The 14,279-nt window shown below is 49.9% G+C and overlaps 1 protein-coding gene across 10 annotated transcripts in view; it reads left to right on the top strand.

Annotated features, from left to right (window-relative positions):
• SCNN1G (sodium channel epithelial 1 subunit gamma) overlaps positions 1 to 13,320 on the top strand; it is a 55,561-nt gene extending 42,241 nt beyond the window's left edge. For all 10 annotated transcript variants that reach the window (XM_070232116.1, XM_070232114.1, XM_070232115.1 and 7 more), the window contains 7 exons: positions 6,934 to 7,032; positions 8,623 to 8,740; positions 9,252 to 9,330; positions 9,413 to 9,470; positions 9,665 to 9,726; positions 11,474 to 11,549; positions 11,844 to 13,320. In XM_070232116.1, the coding sequence (XP_070088217.1) occupies positions 6,934 to 7,032; positions 8,623 to 8,740; positions 9,252 to 9,330; positions 9,413 to 9,470; positions 9,665 to 9,726; positions 11,474 to 11,549; positions 11,844 to 12,224 (873 nt within the window). In that variant the 3' untranslated portion in view covers positions 12,225 to 13,320. The remainder of the gene's footprint in view (positions 1 to 6,933; positions 7,033 to 8,622; positions 8,741 to 9,251; positions 9,331 to 9,412; positions 9,471 to 9,664; positions 9,727 to 11,473; positions 11,550 to 11,843) is intronic.
• The last annotated feature ends 959 nt before the right edge of the window (positions 13,321 to 14,279 follow it).

Below are 14,279 nucleotides of genomic sequence, written 5' to 3'. Positions count from 1 at the left end.
CTGTGTATAGGTATAAGCATTTCTCCTTTTATGCAAATACAAAATACTCTTCTGCCCTATTTTCTACTTGACACTGTAGGTTGGAAATGGTTCCATATCAATATGTATAGATCTGCCTTGTTCTTCTTAAAGACCCATAATATTCCATTGGATGGATAAGTTCTTGAAGCAATTCCCTGTTGATCAACATTAGGTCATTTCCAGCCTCAACCATGGTGCGATGTGCTGTGTATTTGTCTGATTACTCCCTGGAAGTATGTCAGACAGTATGTGTGTTTGTCAAATTGCCCTCTAGTGAGGTTGTAGCAATTTCCAACCTCACCAGCAATATGTGAGAGTAGCTGTTTCCCACACTTTCACCAACACGGGTATTAGCCAACTTTTAACCTTTTCTAATCTGTCAAGAGAAAAATGGTATCTATTGTAATTTTAATTTACAGTCCCTCTTAGTGGCGTTTTTCCACCTGTTTGTGGGGGTAAAATCTCCTTGTGGACCATCTGTTTCTGCCTTTGTTTATATCCAACCTTAATGTCCCAAATTATACTTCTTAGCCTTCTTTATCCCTCACAAGTTTGTCCTCCAGAGCAGTAGTTTCTAAACCGGGTTGATATCAGAATGAGAATCTTTAAGAGATGAGCCCAAGGATCCATATTTTTACCAAACTCCAGTGGTTATTCCAGGAGGCGGCAAACTCAGGAACCTCAGCTTTAGAAACTGAAGTAGTTCTGAATGAAAGGAGAAGCCAATTGTGTCTTCTTAGGAGAAACTAATGGTAGAATGACACAAAAGGTATAGCCCAGCCATAAAAGATGGCTTCATATCAGGTTATAAAGTAATATGGTGGGCCTTAGAGCTTGTATGTCCATTCATCATTTATCCATCCAACAAGCCTTTTCTGAGTGCCTCTTATGTGCTAGATACTGGGACTACATCAGTTTGGACGATAGTGTCCCTGTCCTGTTGGAGCTTAGAGTCCAGCAGAAAGAATCAATAACAAAAAAAAGATTATACAAATGATTAATTATAATCATCATAAGTGCTAAGAAGGAGACGTGGGATGCGTGAGAGCTTGTCACAGGGACGCCTGACCCAGGGCTTTTTTAATGGGGTGAGGTGGGGAGTTCAAGAATGCTTTCCTGAGGAAGCGATATTTAAGTTGAGACGGCAGAGATGATGAATGGGAGTGGTGACGTTCCAGAGGAAATCTGCGGCTTCTGTGCCTCATGGTGCTCCACCAAAGGGCAACCCTGGACAAGAGAAGCTGTCAGGACGCTTGTCTGGGGACCCAGCTTCTCTCGGGAGGCATGTCGTTTGGGAGCTTTGTTCCAAGGTGGGAAATCGTTCCAACATGAGAGGTACTGTGTGCCAACTCAGGCAGTGTGAATGATGATTGTCCAAGAAAAAAATCTTGAGCCCCAACCTGCTCGAGCTGTAGCTTGAAAAGACCTTGAGGTACCACTTAGGGAGCTGGGTCATTGATCCCTTTGTTCACCGGCAGATCTCGAGAACGCCAGATCAGAATAGTGACCATTTTGACCTGACGTTTCCCATGTGGCTTTACCTGCACCCTCAAGAAGGACCTGGGATGTGTGCACATCCTTACCTTATTCTTTTGCCCTCTCTTTCCCTTCTGCCCCTCATGGTGCCTGCACACTTGGAGGAGAGTTACAAGAGCTTGGAAAAGTACAAGAACCAAGGAATTCTGCCCTCTGGTTTTCCTCTCTGAGCTTAGAAATACCTACCACATTGTTAAGCAAATGTTCTCTTTACCAATGGTGGGTAGACAAAGGCCCGGGTGGGTTGTCTGCTACACCTAATTTGAGATGTCCAAAATCAAAGCCACAGAGCAGGAACATTCAGCTCTAGTTCTGATTTATGAGCATCTAGAACAACAAAAACTCAGGGATTACTAAGACGTCAGCAGGGAGTCACTAACAATAAATCCAAACAAACTAGTCTTCCTTTCTTATTTAATTTTTATTTATTTATTTATTTTGATAGGCACATTAAGCTGATAGACCCAGTCATGTCTTTCTTCATTCATTGAGTGACTGTGTGTCCAAAGCACTGGGTATTCAGAGATGAGTACAACAGAGCACCTACCTTCAAAGATCTTACCTTTAAGAGGAGAACACAACACACCTTTGCAATGCAGTTCCCAGCTCTGTGGGAACAGGGAACTTCTCTGTCTTGCTCCCAGGCCCAGTTCCTAGAAATAGTAGATCCTCAGTACATATTGTTGGATGGATGGATGGATGGATGGGAGCCAGGCAGAAGCTGTTGGCGAAAGCTTTCTAGAAGATGGATTCTTGAAGGACAAGTGTCAGGCGAACAGTGTCAGGAAGGGCTAGTCCAGACAAAGGGCATAGCAGTTACTAAGGGGTCACAGAAAGGATTTTAAGCCGTGTAGTGAAACTTTTTTAAAAATCACTGTGGCTGAAGTGCAATCAAGATACTAGAGGCAGCCTATTTACAGTCATGTGTTGCTTAACAATGGGGATACGTTCTAAAAAATGCATCATTAGGTGATTTCATCGTTGCAGGAACATCACAGAGTGCATTTACACAAACCTAGATGGTATAGCCTACTACACGCTTAGGCTATACGGTACTAATCTTATAGGACCACCATTGTGGATGCAGTCCGTTGTTGAGCGAAACGTCATTATGCGGTGCATGACTGTACAGTAATTCTAGAAGGAAATGATGAGGACCTTAGTGGAGGCAATGGCTGTGGGGATGAGCAGAAGTGAATGGATTTGAGGATATTACAGCGTGGAAGCAACAGGGTTTAACAACCGAAGTCAGCGAGGAAGGCCAGGGAAGTTAGATTGATATTTAGGTTGCAGCTTGGGCAGTGGGGTGGGTGGAGGTGCTAGGCTCAGAATTAGAGACTACAAGGGGAGGCATAAATTTGGGGGAGAAGGTGATCATTTCAGTTTGGGATAGACTCAAGTTGTTGTCCTTTAGGAAATCAAGGTGAAAACGTCCAGTAAGTAGGTGCTATGAACCTGGAGCTCGAAGAGAAACCCGAGGTGTGGGGGCATCTAGCATAATTCTAGACTTGGAAATAAATGCCATCACCCAAGGGAGCTGAGACAGAATGCAAATATTTAAGGGATGAGCAGAAAGAAAAGGGAGAAATAAAGGCAAAGAAGTGGGAGCAGAAGCCAGAAAGAGTTGGCGTCAGATAAAGGAAGGAAGAGAGTTTCAAGGAAGATGTGAGCCACATTGGCCAATGCAGTTGAGAGGTCAAGCAAGATAAAGGGCGAAAGGTGTTCTCTGGGTTTGGCTACCAAGAGGTCACCAGTGTTCTTTGCCAGAGCAGTTTTCAGTGAAAGGAGCAGAACAGAAACCAAAGTTTGGGTTGGGTCATGAATGGGAGATGAGGAAGTGGGCAGTTGTGGACAACTCACCCAGCGGGGTGTGGAGCCAGGCTCCGGAGACAGGGAGACATCACTGTCCTTGCAAACCCTACTGTACCTTTTTATCTTAAAGCACAACACAACTCTTTTCACAAGCATATGGGTAAGAGGGATTAAGTGCTCAGACTTTGGAACCAGACAGCTGAGATTCAAACCCCAGCTTTGCACTTTGGTTGTGTAATCTGTGTCTCAGTCACCTCCTCTGTAAAATGCGTATGATAATAAAAACATTGCTTCATAGGCTGGTGAGAATTCAATGACTTGATTCACACGCAGCACTTACAACAGTGCTTGGCAAGTAGTAAGTGCTCCAAAAATATTGCCAATCACTATACATTTTTTTAAGAAAAGAGATGTGAAGGGAAGGAAAAATAAATTTGAAGCAAAAAGAGGCGTTAAGGAAGTTTCCCTTGCCCTTTGTGACACCCCCGTCCTTTATGAGACGTTAATCACTTGCTCATATATACAAAGAATACAAATTATTTGCCATATGTGTTGCAAATATCTTTCCCAATTTGTGCCTTCCTTTAGTTTTCTTTATGCTACTTTTTCACGTGTAAAAACAGCAAATGTTTACATAGTCAAAATCTTTGTTTTCTTCTTTTGTCATTCTGTTTATTGAGGATTTTCCCTCCTTGAGATCAGATACTGAGCTGAGTTTCCTTCCAGTTAGTTTGTCATTTCATTTAATACTTTAACCCACCGGCATTTTTCTCTGCAGGATGGGAAGCAGAGATGGAATTTATTACTTCCTCCAAATGGTTTACAAACAGCCCTCACTTCATATGTTGAGTAATCCTTTTTTGTTCTCCATTGATTAGAAGTGTAAACTTTATCATACACAAATAACTTTTGTAATTTATTGCAATATAAAAACAGAACAAAAGAAAAAAGAGTTAAACCACCCATAATTCCATCGAGGGCATTGTGCTGCCACCTGGGCTTTTCCCTGGCACGGTTCATCTTTTAAAGAGGTGAGCTAGAGCCTCCTGTGCAAATGCCCTCCTCCCCCAGGATTCCCAGAAGGAAGCAGATGGAACCTGGTTTGATACAAACAGGTCCTGTTTCCCACATGTACACCCACATACACACATGTGCACACATACACTTAGTCACACCTACACATCCCTGTGCATGCACGCACATATATCCATACGCATATACATACACTCACACACACGTATGCAGAGACATGCATGCACACTCACACATAGGTACACATAACTTGCTCACAGTCACACAGACATATACCCATTCTCACTTTTGTGTCCCTAGGGGTCAGGACAGAAGCCAAAATGTTTTCCCACCCTGCAAAAATCAGCAGTTCTGGAAAAGTGATGGTGGAGCAGGGGAGTGAAAGGTGGGAGGTCGAGAGAGAGCTCTCTTGAACTCTGTCCAAGTTCATCCAGCTGAGTCTTTGAGAAGCTCAAGACCTCTGTCCCACTTTGCAAAGGCCATTTACCCCATCTGCCGTACCTCAGTTGCTTCGGGCAAAACCCAAGAGCTCTGAGTTCAGTAAGCATCATTGCAGAGTAAAGGGCCATTGAGTTCTCAAAAAGCATAAAAATCAAAAGATGATATCTCATAATTGGTTTCCTGGAAGTGGCCCAGGGGCTGGTTCTCAGGGGAGAAGGCGCCCCAACCACCTGTGCCAGCTGCTGGCTGCACGGGGCTTACCCGAGTGGACAGACCCTCTCGCTGAGATGCCAGGCCTGGTACTTCCCCCAGGCAGGCCGAGCTGCAGCTGACACTCTAGGCTCTGTGGACAGCTCAGCAGCACCTGGGGGCTCCAGGGAACATCTGCCCAGGGAGCCTGCTGCTTGGAGAAGCTTAGAGGGTAGCACTGAACTGAGGCGCCCTCAAGGGAAGCCACGGCTCGGCGTCGTGGTACCCCCGTGCCCAGCCCAGCCCTGGCGTGTGCTGGACGCTCGAAATGTGTTTGTTCCCCAGCTGTTAGAGGAATGAAGTCAGTCTGTTGATTCTGCACTGACGTGGAAAGACGCTCAGTCTACTGTTAGTGACAGGGAGTTTGCAAGGCAGAGGGAACGTGGAAGTATTTGTCTGCCTGTCTGTCTGTCTGAGATCGGGATCTGCTCTGTTGGAGTGGTAGGTACCCTGGGGAAGAGACTAGATGGCTACTTTCCCCTTTGTGCGCTTCTGCTGTTTAAATGTTTTAAAATGAGCCCTGCTAATTGCCCTGAGGTACTTGCGGTTAATCGAGGGAGACTAATTGGTCTGCAGATGAGTTACAATACAAACAGAAAGAGGGCCTAGCCGGCTTGCTCGAGGGGTCTACAGTTTCTACCTGCGGCAAATTTCTTGATTCCTTCCCCACACCCTGCCCCTGCCACCCCATTATCATTCTCTCTATCCAGTCACTCTTCAAAGAAAAAAGAATTTTCTTCCTTCTCCCAAATCTGCCATCCATTTTCCCTTTACCCGCACTTTCAGAACAAAACAAAACTGTGTACACACGCACACACACACACACACACTCACACACACACACCCTGGGACCTAGTATAAGCTGGCCACAATTTGTAATCTATTATTGTTCCCCCTTGCGAGATGTTATTCTGGGGTTTTTTTTCCTTATTTGGCTTGTCTGATTGTTTATTTGCAGTGACAAATGTTAAGCTAGAGCCAAACTTAGTCAGCCACAAGAAACATGATGTAATACGGTTTTCAACTGCAAGTTAAGATGCCCTGACCTCTCTCTGATCAGGGGATCACTCTTCTCTGTTGGGCATTCCTTGGCCCTCTCTAAGAAAGCCCATTTTTCCAAGTCAACTTCTGGGGCCAGAGGACAAAAGGGTAGGAATTGGATCCTCTGCCAGGATGAAAATCCCGGGCAGCTCCCAGCCACCGTTCATCTTCTGGATCCTTCCTGCCCCTCCCGGTGGATCCTCCACGGTCACTACCATTCTGAAACCCAAACCTAGATTCTCAGCACAGCAGAGGGGGCCGACATGATGTGACCTCGGCCTCCCTCTCTGATGTCATCTCCAGCGACTTCTCTCCCTTTTGCCATGTTCCAGCCGCCTGGGACCTCTCCTACCTCCAGCCTTTGCGGCTCCCTCTGCCCAATCCTTGTCCTCCATTTCTTAGCAAAATGACGTCCTCTCTTTCTTGCCATTCCATGTTGCCATTCCAGATGAGTCCCTTTCTCAAAGATGTCTTCCCTAATCACTCTTCTGGAATGACTACCCTCCTGCTCCCAAACTCTCCAGTCTCTCTGCCCAGTTTCATTGATCATTATCCTAAATTATCTGATTTATTTATTTGCTTTTTAGCCATCTGTCTACCCTACTAGAATGTAAGCTGCATGAGAGCAGAGAACTTGTCCATTTTGATGGTTGTTGATTCCACAGTGCCTAGAATAGCTCCAGGCACTTAGTAGGTACTCAATAAATACGTGTTAAATGAATGACTGAGTGACTGCTAGTGATGCCCTCTGTCTGGTTCCTGGGGGAGGGCGGGGCTGAATGTGTGCTGCTGTGATTACAGACAGAGTCCTTCAAGCTGAGTGAACCCTACAGCCAGTGCACAGAGGACGGGAGTGACGTGCCAGTCGAGAACATCTACAAGGCTGCCTACTCCCTCAAGGTACGGACTGGAGGGGACACCCAACCCTGCGCTGTGGCCTGGACCCAGGACACAAAGTTCTCTATAGGCTGGGGTGTGTCTTGGACCAGGAACTCTGGTGAGAATCCTTGGGGTTCATCCAGAGACCTCAAGAACAAATGATGCCGGCTGGTTCCAGTCCTCTTCCGTCCGTCTGTAACCGGAGCTTAACTGATTCACTGAGGTTTGCCTGGAACGCAGTGTACAGCTGAGACACGCCTGCTTCCTAAATGGGCCTTGGCGAGTGACAGGCAGGAGGGAAGCAGGCTGGGAGAGGCTCTGGCTGGGGGTCGAAAGCTTGGCTTCTGGGCTCACTTGTGTCCCTCACTCACTGATGGCCTGGGGCAAGTTGTGTCATCCTCAACGGTCACAGGGGGAGGTTGGATTGGATCCCCCAGGCTGCTAACTGGCAGCTCCCAGGACCCTTCCAGGCTGCACTGGTTTTTATGGCCTGGATGGTGTTTAAAAGTCAGGGAATTTCACAAGAAAACCTGGATTTCCAGCTTCTCTTGAAAAACAAGATCTGGCAACACCGGGCCCATATTCCTGTAGGATAATCAGTGGATGGAGTTGCCCTGTTAACTGGTACAGGTGTCCTCTCACTCCTCACATCCTCGTCCCCCCCAGTGAATTACCTATGTCACTGGCCCCTGTCGGCATTTGAGTTTTCAACCGTGAGTGCGGTCATCGGGTACGCCTTGTCTCACATTCTAAGAGTCTGCAATTCATCTCCGACTGGATACCCAGGGAGTCGATGAAAGTCATCCCAGCAGAATGAAGGACCGACCAGGGGCCCTCTGCTCTGAGTCCTCCAGCTTGCCTCAGAGCTGAGCTAAGAGGTTGTGGACACACTGAGTACAAAGAGACTATTAGAGAATGTCTTCTTGTAGGAAATAGAATACAATCAAACTGATTTCAAGACTCCCCCCGTAAAAAAAAAGGATCAGTTCATTGGAAAGACACTCCTGGGTAATATTTAGTGAGAGGCTATCATGTATAAACACTTTATATATATTGATTCATTTCATGCTCACAACAACCTTGCGAAGTAGGTATTGCTATACTCATTTTGAAGAGGAAGAAACCAAAGCATCAGAGAGGTTAAGTAGCTTGCCCGAGGTCACACAGCTGGGAGGTGGTAAAGCTGGGGTTTGCACCCGAGTAGGCTGCCTTCAGAGCCCCTGCTGTCAGCTTTTATGCTGTAAGCTTCACAGAGGGCTTGGACCTGAGAACTGGAAAGTTGGAGGCTGCTGGTTTCTCTCTGTTTCTTGGTATCTGCTCCAATTTTCCCCTTTCTGTCTGTGTCAGCACTCACATGATGGAAAATGACCACCCCAGGCCCAGCTCCAGCTCAGCCTGGTCTCTACATCTCAGTTAGTCTAAATTCTCAGTAAATTTTCTAGCTTGGTCCGTTTGGAGGCAGGGCGTCAGCCCTGGCCCGCTCAGCTGTGACATAGGGCAGGCTTATGCAGTCTGCCAAGGCTGTGGGAGGCTGGCCCTCTGGATGGGGAGGGAGCTCTCTGGCATCCACGTGTGAGGATGTTGAGGGAACCCCCAGGTCTCCTCTTTCAGATCTGCCTTCACTCGTGCTTCCAGACAAAGATGGTGGAGAAGTGTGGGTGTGCCCAGTACAGCCAGCCTCTGCCCCCAGCGGCCAACTACTGCAACTACCAGCAGCACCCCAACTGGAGTGAGTGAGACCCACCCCGGCCCTGCACACCCCGGCCCAGCCAGCACTAAGGCCTTCTGCCTGAGGGAGGGATTGGTGTTAAGCAGACTTTTACTTCTGTTGTCAAGCCTGGCTGGAACCGAGTTTCCCAACTAAGGACCAAATGCTCCACCCCAGCCTGTGCTAAGAGCTTGATCACCTCAGTCAAGTCCAGGAGGCAGGAACTACTGATAGTCCCCTTTCACAGAACAGGTAACTGAGGCTCAGAAAGGTTAAGCACCTTGCCAAGGTTACACAGCCAGGGAGTAACAGAGGTAGACCCAACTCGAGCGCTGCCAACCTCCTGACTCACGTCCTTACCACCGCAGTATTCTGTCTCCCAACATCACAAAGCAGCATTTGTTTGCAGAGAACCAGTGTTTATAGAGAGTAGGAGGAGAAACCATTGAAAGGAGATTCTGGGGACCACTGGAGACCTCAGGAAGGGTCCCGTGCTCCCGAAGCTCACGCTGTCCTCTGCCTTGTCCCTCAGTGTACTGTTACTACCAACTGCACCAGGCGTTTGTCCGGGAAGAGCTGGGCTGCCAGTCGGTGTGCCGGGAAGCCTGCAGGTGAGTGGCCCGGGAGGGATGGGACAGGCAGGGCTAGGCTGGCCCGGCCACCCATGCTCACTCCATGCCCTTCTCCTCTTAGCTTTAAGGAGTGGACACTGACCACCAGCCTGGCGCAGTGGCCGTCTGAGGTTTCCGAGGTAAGTTCTTCTGCCCACTCTTCCCCCTCGAGCCCTCCACCTGGAGCCTCGCTGAGGTCCTGGCTGTGTCCTCTGGCCTCGAGGGTCATCCATAGGGGAGGCCCGGGTCCGGGGCTGGGGCTGAGGGGGCAGGCAGACAGGCTGGCCGGGCCTCTCTGGGCCTCCCCAGACCACTTCCTCTTTCTCCATCACAGAAATGGTTGCTGTCCGTTCTCACGTGGGACCAAGGTCTGCAAATAAAGAAAAAACTCAACAAGTAAGTTCACCTCTGCCCTGTTTCTTCTGCCTCCGCTGGCCCCAGGCCCTGGGCCCCTCACTTGCTTCCTCATTGCCAAACCCTCTCCTTTTCATTCACTCCTTGCTTTATTCAACAAATATTTATCAAGCTGGAATCATGAGCCAGGACCTGCTCCAGGCCTGGGGCTCTCAAGCTTTTTGACCGCAACTTACAGTATGAAATTCTTTGGCGCGGTGGCGCATTGAATATGTAACCAAAATAAGTCTCGTGGAACAGCGCTTCCTTATGATGGGGGATGCTTTTGGGCTGATTTTCAGATGGTACACACGAGGAGCGCCAAACCAATCGTTCGCATCCCTTCTGCTTAGTCACAGCATGATTCTCATTGATTAGTGCCCATATGGGTTGATAAAAATTTTTATTATCTCTGTGGATACAATCTGATGTTTTCTATTCTATTTCACGTCATAAAAGATACTGTTCATGGCCCAGTAGATTTATTTCATGGCTCCGTGGTGTAGCATGACCTAGCTGGAAAAATGCTTCTCTGAGCTTTGCAGCTTGTAACTGCAGTTGAATTTTCCACATTGAAATTCACTTCCAAGGGACCTTTGGCAAAAATCAGGCAGGCCAGGGCTCAGGGGCCTCAGCCGATGGAGGCAAAGGTGGCAGAGGGTGGGGAAATTGTCATGTGAACTCGCATCTCTCTGCACCATCCCCATCTCCTTGGTGCCCAGCACCAGGCCTGGCCGCACTGGGAGCCAGACTGGCCTCCGGCATTTGTTGAATATCCACCAGGCTCCAGTCGCTGTGTGAAGTGCTGGGGGCACCATGTGGACCCTGCCTCCCGGGTGCTTACAGCTTAGTGCCAAAGATAGACTTTGATCAAGAAATTGCAAACTATTAAACTGAGTATTGCAAACTGGTGACCCCCCCAGGCCAAATCTAGCTCCCCAAAAGTCATCCATTGTTTCCAGTTGTTTCCGAAAGATCAAAAGTAAGGGCAGGAGCAAACCTCCATTCCTGCATAGCACCCAACGGCTGAGGAGTAGCCGCCCTTTTGGAGTAAGCGTGAGCTTTCTGGCTTGCACCATCCTCTCAGGAGGCAGGTTAGCACAGCAGTTAGGAGCACGGACTTGGAAGCCAGAGCCATCCAAGTTTGAACCCTGGCTCTGCCAGTTACGAGCTGCGTAGTCTAGAGCGAGTTACTTAAGTGATCTGTGTCTTAGTTCCCACATCTGTAAAGTTTATGATTAAAACATACCTACCTCGTAGGGTTGTTGGAATTAGTTAATTCACGTAAGATTCTTGGAACAGTGTTTGGCAGCACAGGAAGTGTTGCCAATAAATGCCAGCTGCTATTATGATTATTATGATTATTACCGTATACTCAGCCTACCTCACTCATTTACATGACCTGCCCGTCTCCTGCATGTATTTGAGATTACAATCAAACAATCACAAATGTCACAGTTTAACGAAGAACAGAGTGCTATGCGAGTATAGCTGGGTGGACTCACTTGGTTTGGAGGTTGGAAAATGGTTTTTGAGTGAATGAACGGCTTGAGCGTCCAGGCCCAGGCTGGAGAGGTGTTCTGGCATATAGAGGAGGCCCGTGGGCCAGGTTCTGAGGCCCCCATGGAGCTCAGAGCCTGGGCCGTGCTGGCAGCTGGGCAGGAGGCAGACAGCCACACTGAAGGGCTGGTCATCTGTAGAATGCAAAGGTGCCGACTCACCTTGGCCCTACCTGTTGGAATTTCTGCAGGACAGACTTGGCCAAACTCTTGATTTTCTACAAAGACCTGAACCAGAGATCCATCATGGAGAACCCTGCCAACAGCGTGAGTGGCTTCTTCCTGGGACCTGTCCTTGGTGTGCACATGTGCCCATCTGCCTAGCCTCCGGGAGCAGAGTGAGGTCATGGGGGTCCAGCCTGAGCTGGTGGGGCTACTGTAGGCCAGCCAGGCCTTGGATCAGAGCAAGCAGAGTAGGAGACGACAGGAAGCCTGTCCGCTTCTTCCTGCAAGCCTGTTCAGAGCGAGGGCTAGCTGGTGGCTCCCTTGGGGATTGGGGTGCCTGCAGGAGGCCAGCTTGGGGGCTTCCCTCCTGATGGTGTAGTCTGGCCTCCCTTGCAGATCGAGATGCTTCTGTCCAACTTCGGTGGCCAGCTAGGCCTGTGGATGAGCTGCTCCATCGTCTGCATCATTGAGATCGTTGAAGTCTTCTTCATCGACTCCCTCTCTATCATTGCCCGCCAGCAGTGGCAGAAAGCCAAGCAGTGGTGGGCCCAGAGGCAGGCGCCCCCCTGCCCCGAAGCTCCCCCCAGCCCTCAGGGCCAGGACAACCCAGTTCTCGATATAGACGACGACTTGCCCACTTTCACCTCCGCTTTGCACCTCCCGCCAGCCCCAGGGACCCAGGTACCCGGCACACCGCCCCCCAAATACAATACCTTGCGCTTGGAGAGGGCCTTCTCCAACCAGCTCACAGACACCCAGGTGCCAGCTGAGTTCTGAGGCAGGGTGGGCAAGAAAGATCTAGCCAAGACTACTAGTCAGGGGCTGAGAACTCCTGGACACAGAGAGGACCCTCTGCGCCCTCTCTGGGCCTTTCAAAGACATTGACTAAAAGTCTGCCTTGAACAAGATGGGCCTGGGCGTGTGCAGCGGACTTGTTGGACCATCCAGATTGAGATAGATCCTGCGGGCCTAACCCTTCGCACATCTGCTGCAGAGAGAGATGGGGCCCAGGAAATGGTCGGCCTGGGCTCAGGCCAGAGGGAAGTCTGACGGAGCTCTTCGCCAGACCTGGAGAGAGAACGACTCCTGCACAGCCCCACCCGGGGTTTCACTTACTCCCCCAGCCCGAGCTGGGGCCCAAGGATGTGACCTTAGGTACTGAGAACGGACAACCACTGCCTGTTGCCAAAGAGAGGAGGAGGCACCAGCCTGGAGCTGGAGCTGTTTGTGAAGAAACTGTCCTGAGTCATTGACAGTGGGGCAAGGTCTCCTGTGTGCCCGCAGGCAGGGAGCTGGCCCGAGGACCTTGGAGTGTGTAGCTGGGAGGGGCGACTGCGGAAGGCCTGCAGGTGTGACAAGAGGCCTTCACTTGGGGGTGAGGGTGGGGCCATGTTCTGAGCAGCTGAGCCAGTGCCCTGGGCCCCTCACCCAAGCAGAGAAGGGCCAGTTAGAGGGCATTGTGGACACTCCTGTCCAGCGGTAGTCCAAGGCTTGGAGGACTGGCTACCAATAAGCTACCTCAGCTGCTCTTTCTCCAAGGCAGACCCCCACCGATGGTCTGCCCCTCACCAGCGAGCCAACCACCGTATTCACGCTTCTGACGTGAGAATAGCTAACGGGTATCAAGTACACAGCAGTTGTTCGATGTCAGAACCGTGTCCTGGTGCCTCTAGGCACGGACAGAGATCAGCATGGGGGACAGCAAACTGCAGCCCGCGGGCCAAATCTTGCTTTTGCCCGTGAGCTAAGAAGAGCTTTTTTTTTTTTCATTTTTAAATGGCTAAAAATATCAAAAGAAAAATATTTGGTGACTCAGGAAAATTCTATGAGATTCAAATTTCCGTGTCCATAAATAAAGTTTTATTGGTACACAGTCACGCCCACGCGTTTACATATTACCTATGGCCGCGTTTTCACTGCAAGGCAGAGTGGAGTAGTTGCAACAGAGACCCTATGGCCCTGAAGCCTCAAACGTTTACGCTCCAGCCCTTTACAGGAAAAACCTGCTGACCCCTGGATTAGCACGTTAAGTAGGTATGATTGTCCCATTGTCTGGATGAAGAAACCCAGACATAGAAAGGTGGTTCCTCGCCCGCCCGGGGTGAGACAGCTAGGAAGTTGCAGAGCTGGGATTCGAACCCAGGCAGTCTGACTCCAGAGCCCGTGCACTCTAGCCCTTCATCATGTTGTGTCCGATCAGCCTCTCTGCCTGTTAGGGTGAGGCTCCTGTCAGTTTGGGCGGGCAGTGGGGGAGGATTAACACCCTGGCTGCAGGGCCCAAGGAAGTCCTTTGTCTGCAGGTGTGGAGAGGCCTGCATTTCAGGACTGCTTCCCGCTAAGGATGGCTGCTAGTGGAGGCAGGAGTCTTGGTGAAAGAGCAGGGGCTGTGGGGACCTGCCTGAGCCCAGGGACATTTGGTCCAACCCCACCCCAGACTCATGGCTTCAATAGCCATCTTGGCCCCGTGTTGTGATTCCTCTGGACCTCACGGGGCAGGCTGCTGCCAGGAGGCCTGACAGCCAGCACGGAGGACGTCACTGTGACCCCAGGCTGGCTGGAGCTCCCCCAAGGAGTGGGCTCAGAAACTAGGGCTGATGCAGGCAAGCATCAGGTTACAGAGGGCGCAAGCCTGGCTCCTGTCCATGCTGGGCTTGGGTGGCTGCAGCCGGTGCAGGCAGGGAGTGCAGAGTGGATGCCTGCCTGGGCATGGCCCAAAGAGGAGCTCCCTCCTCCCCCACAGCAGGAGGGTGGGGGCTGTGCCCTCAGATTCATTCGAGAAGTGACCAGCCTCAGCATGATGTCACCGGCAGGAACATTTCCAGCAAGGCTGAG

This window comes from Equus caballus, chromosome 13 (genome assembly GCF_041296265.1).
Source record: "Equus caballus isolate H_3958 breed thoroughbred chromosome 13, TB-T2T, whole genome shotgun sequence".
Taxonomy (NCBI): Eukaryota; Metazoa; Chordata; class Mammalia; order Perissodactyla; family Equidae; genus Equus; species Equus caballus.
The sequence above is the reverse complement of the archived record's forward strand: the minus strand, read 5'-3'. Positions and strand labels throughout refer to the sequence as shown.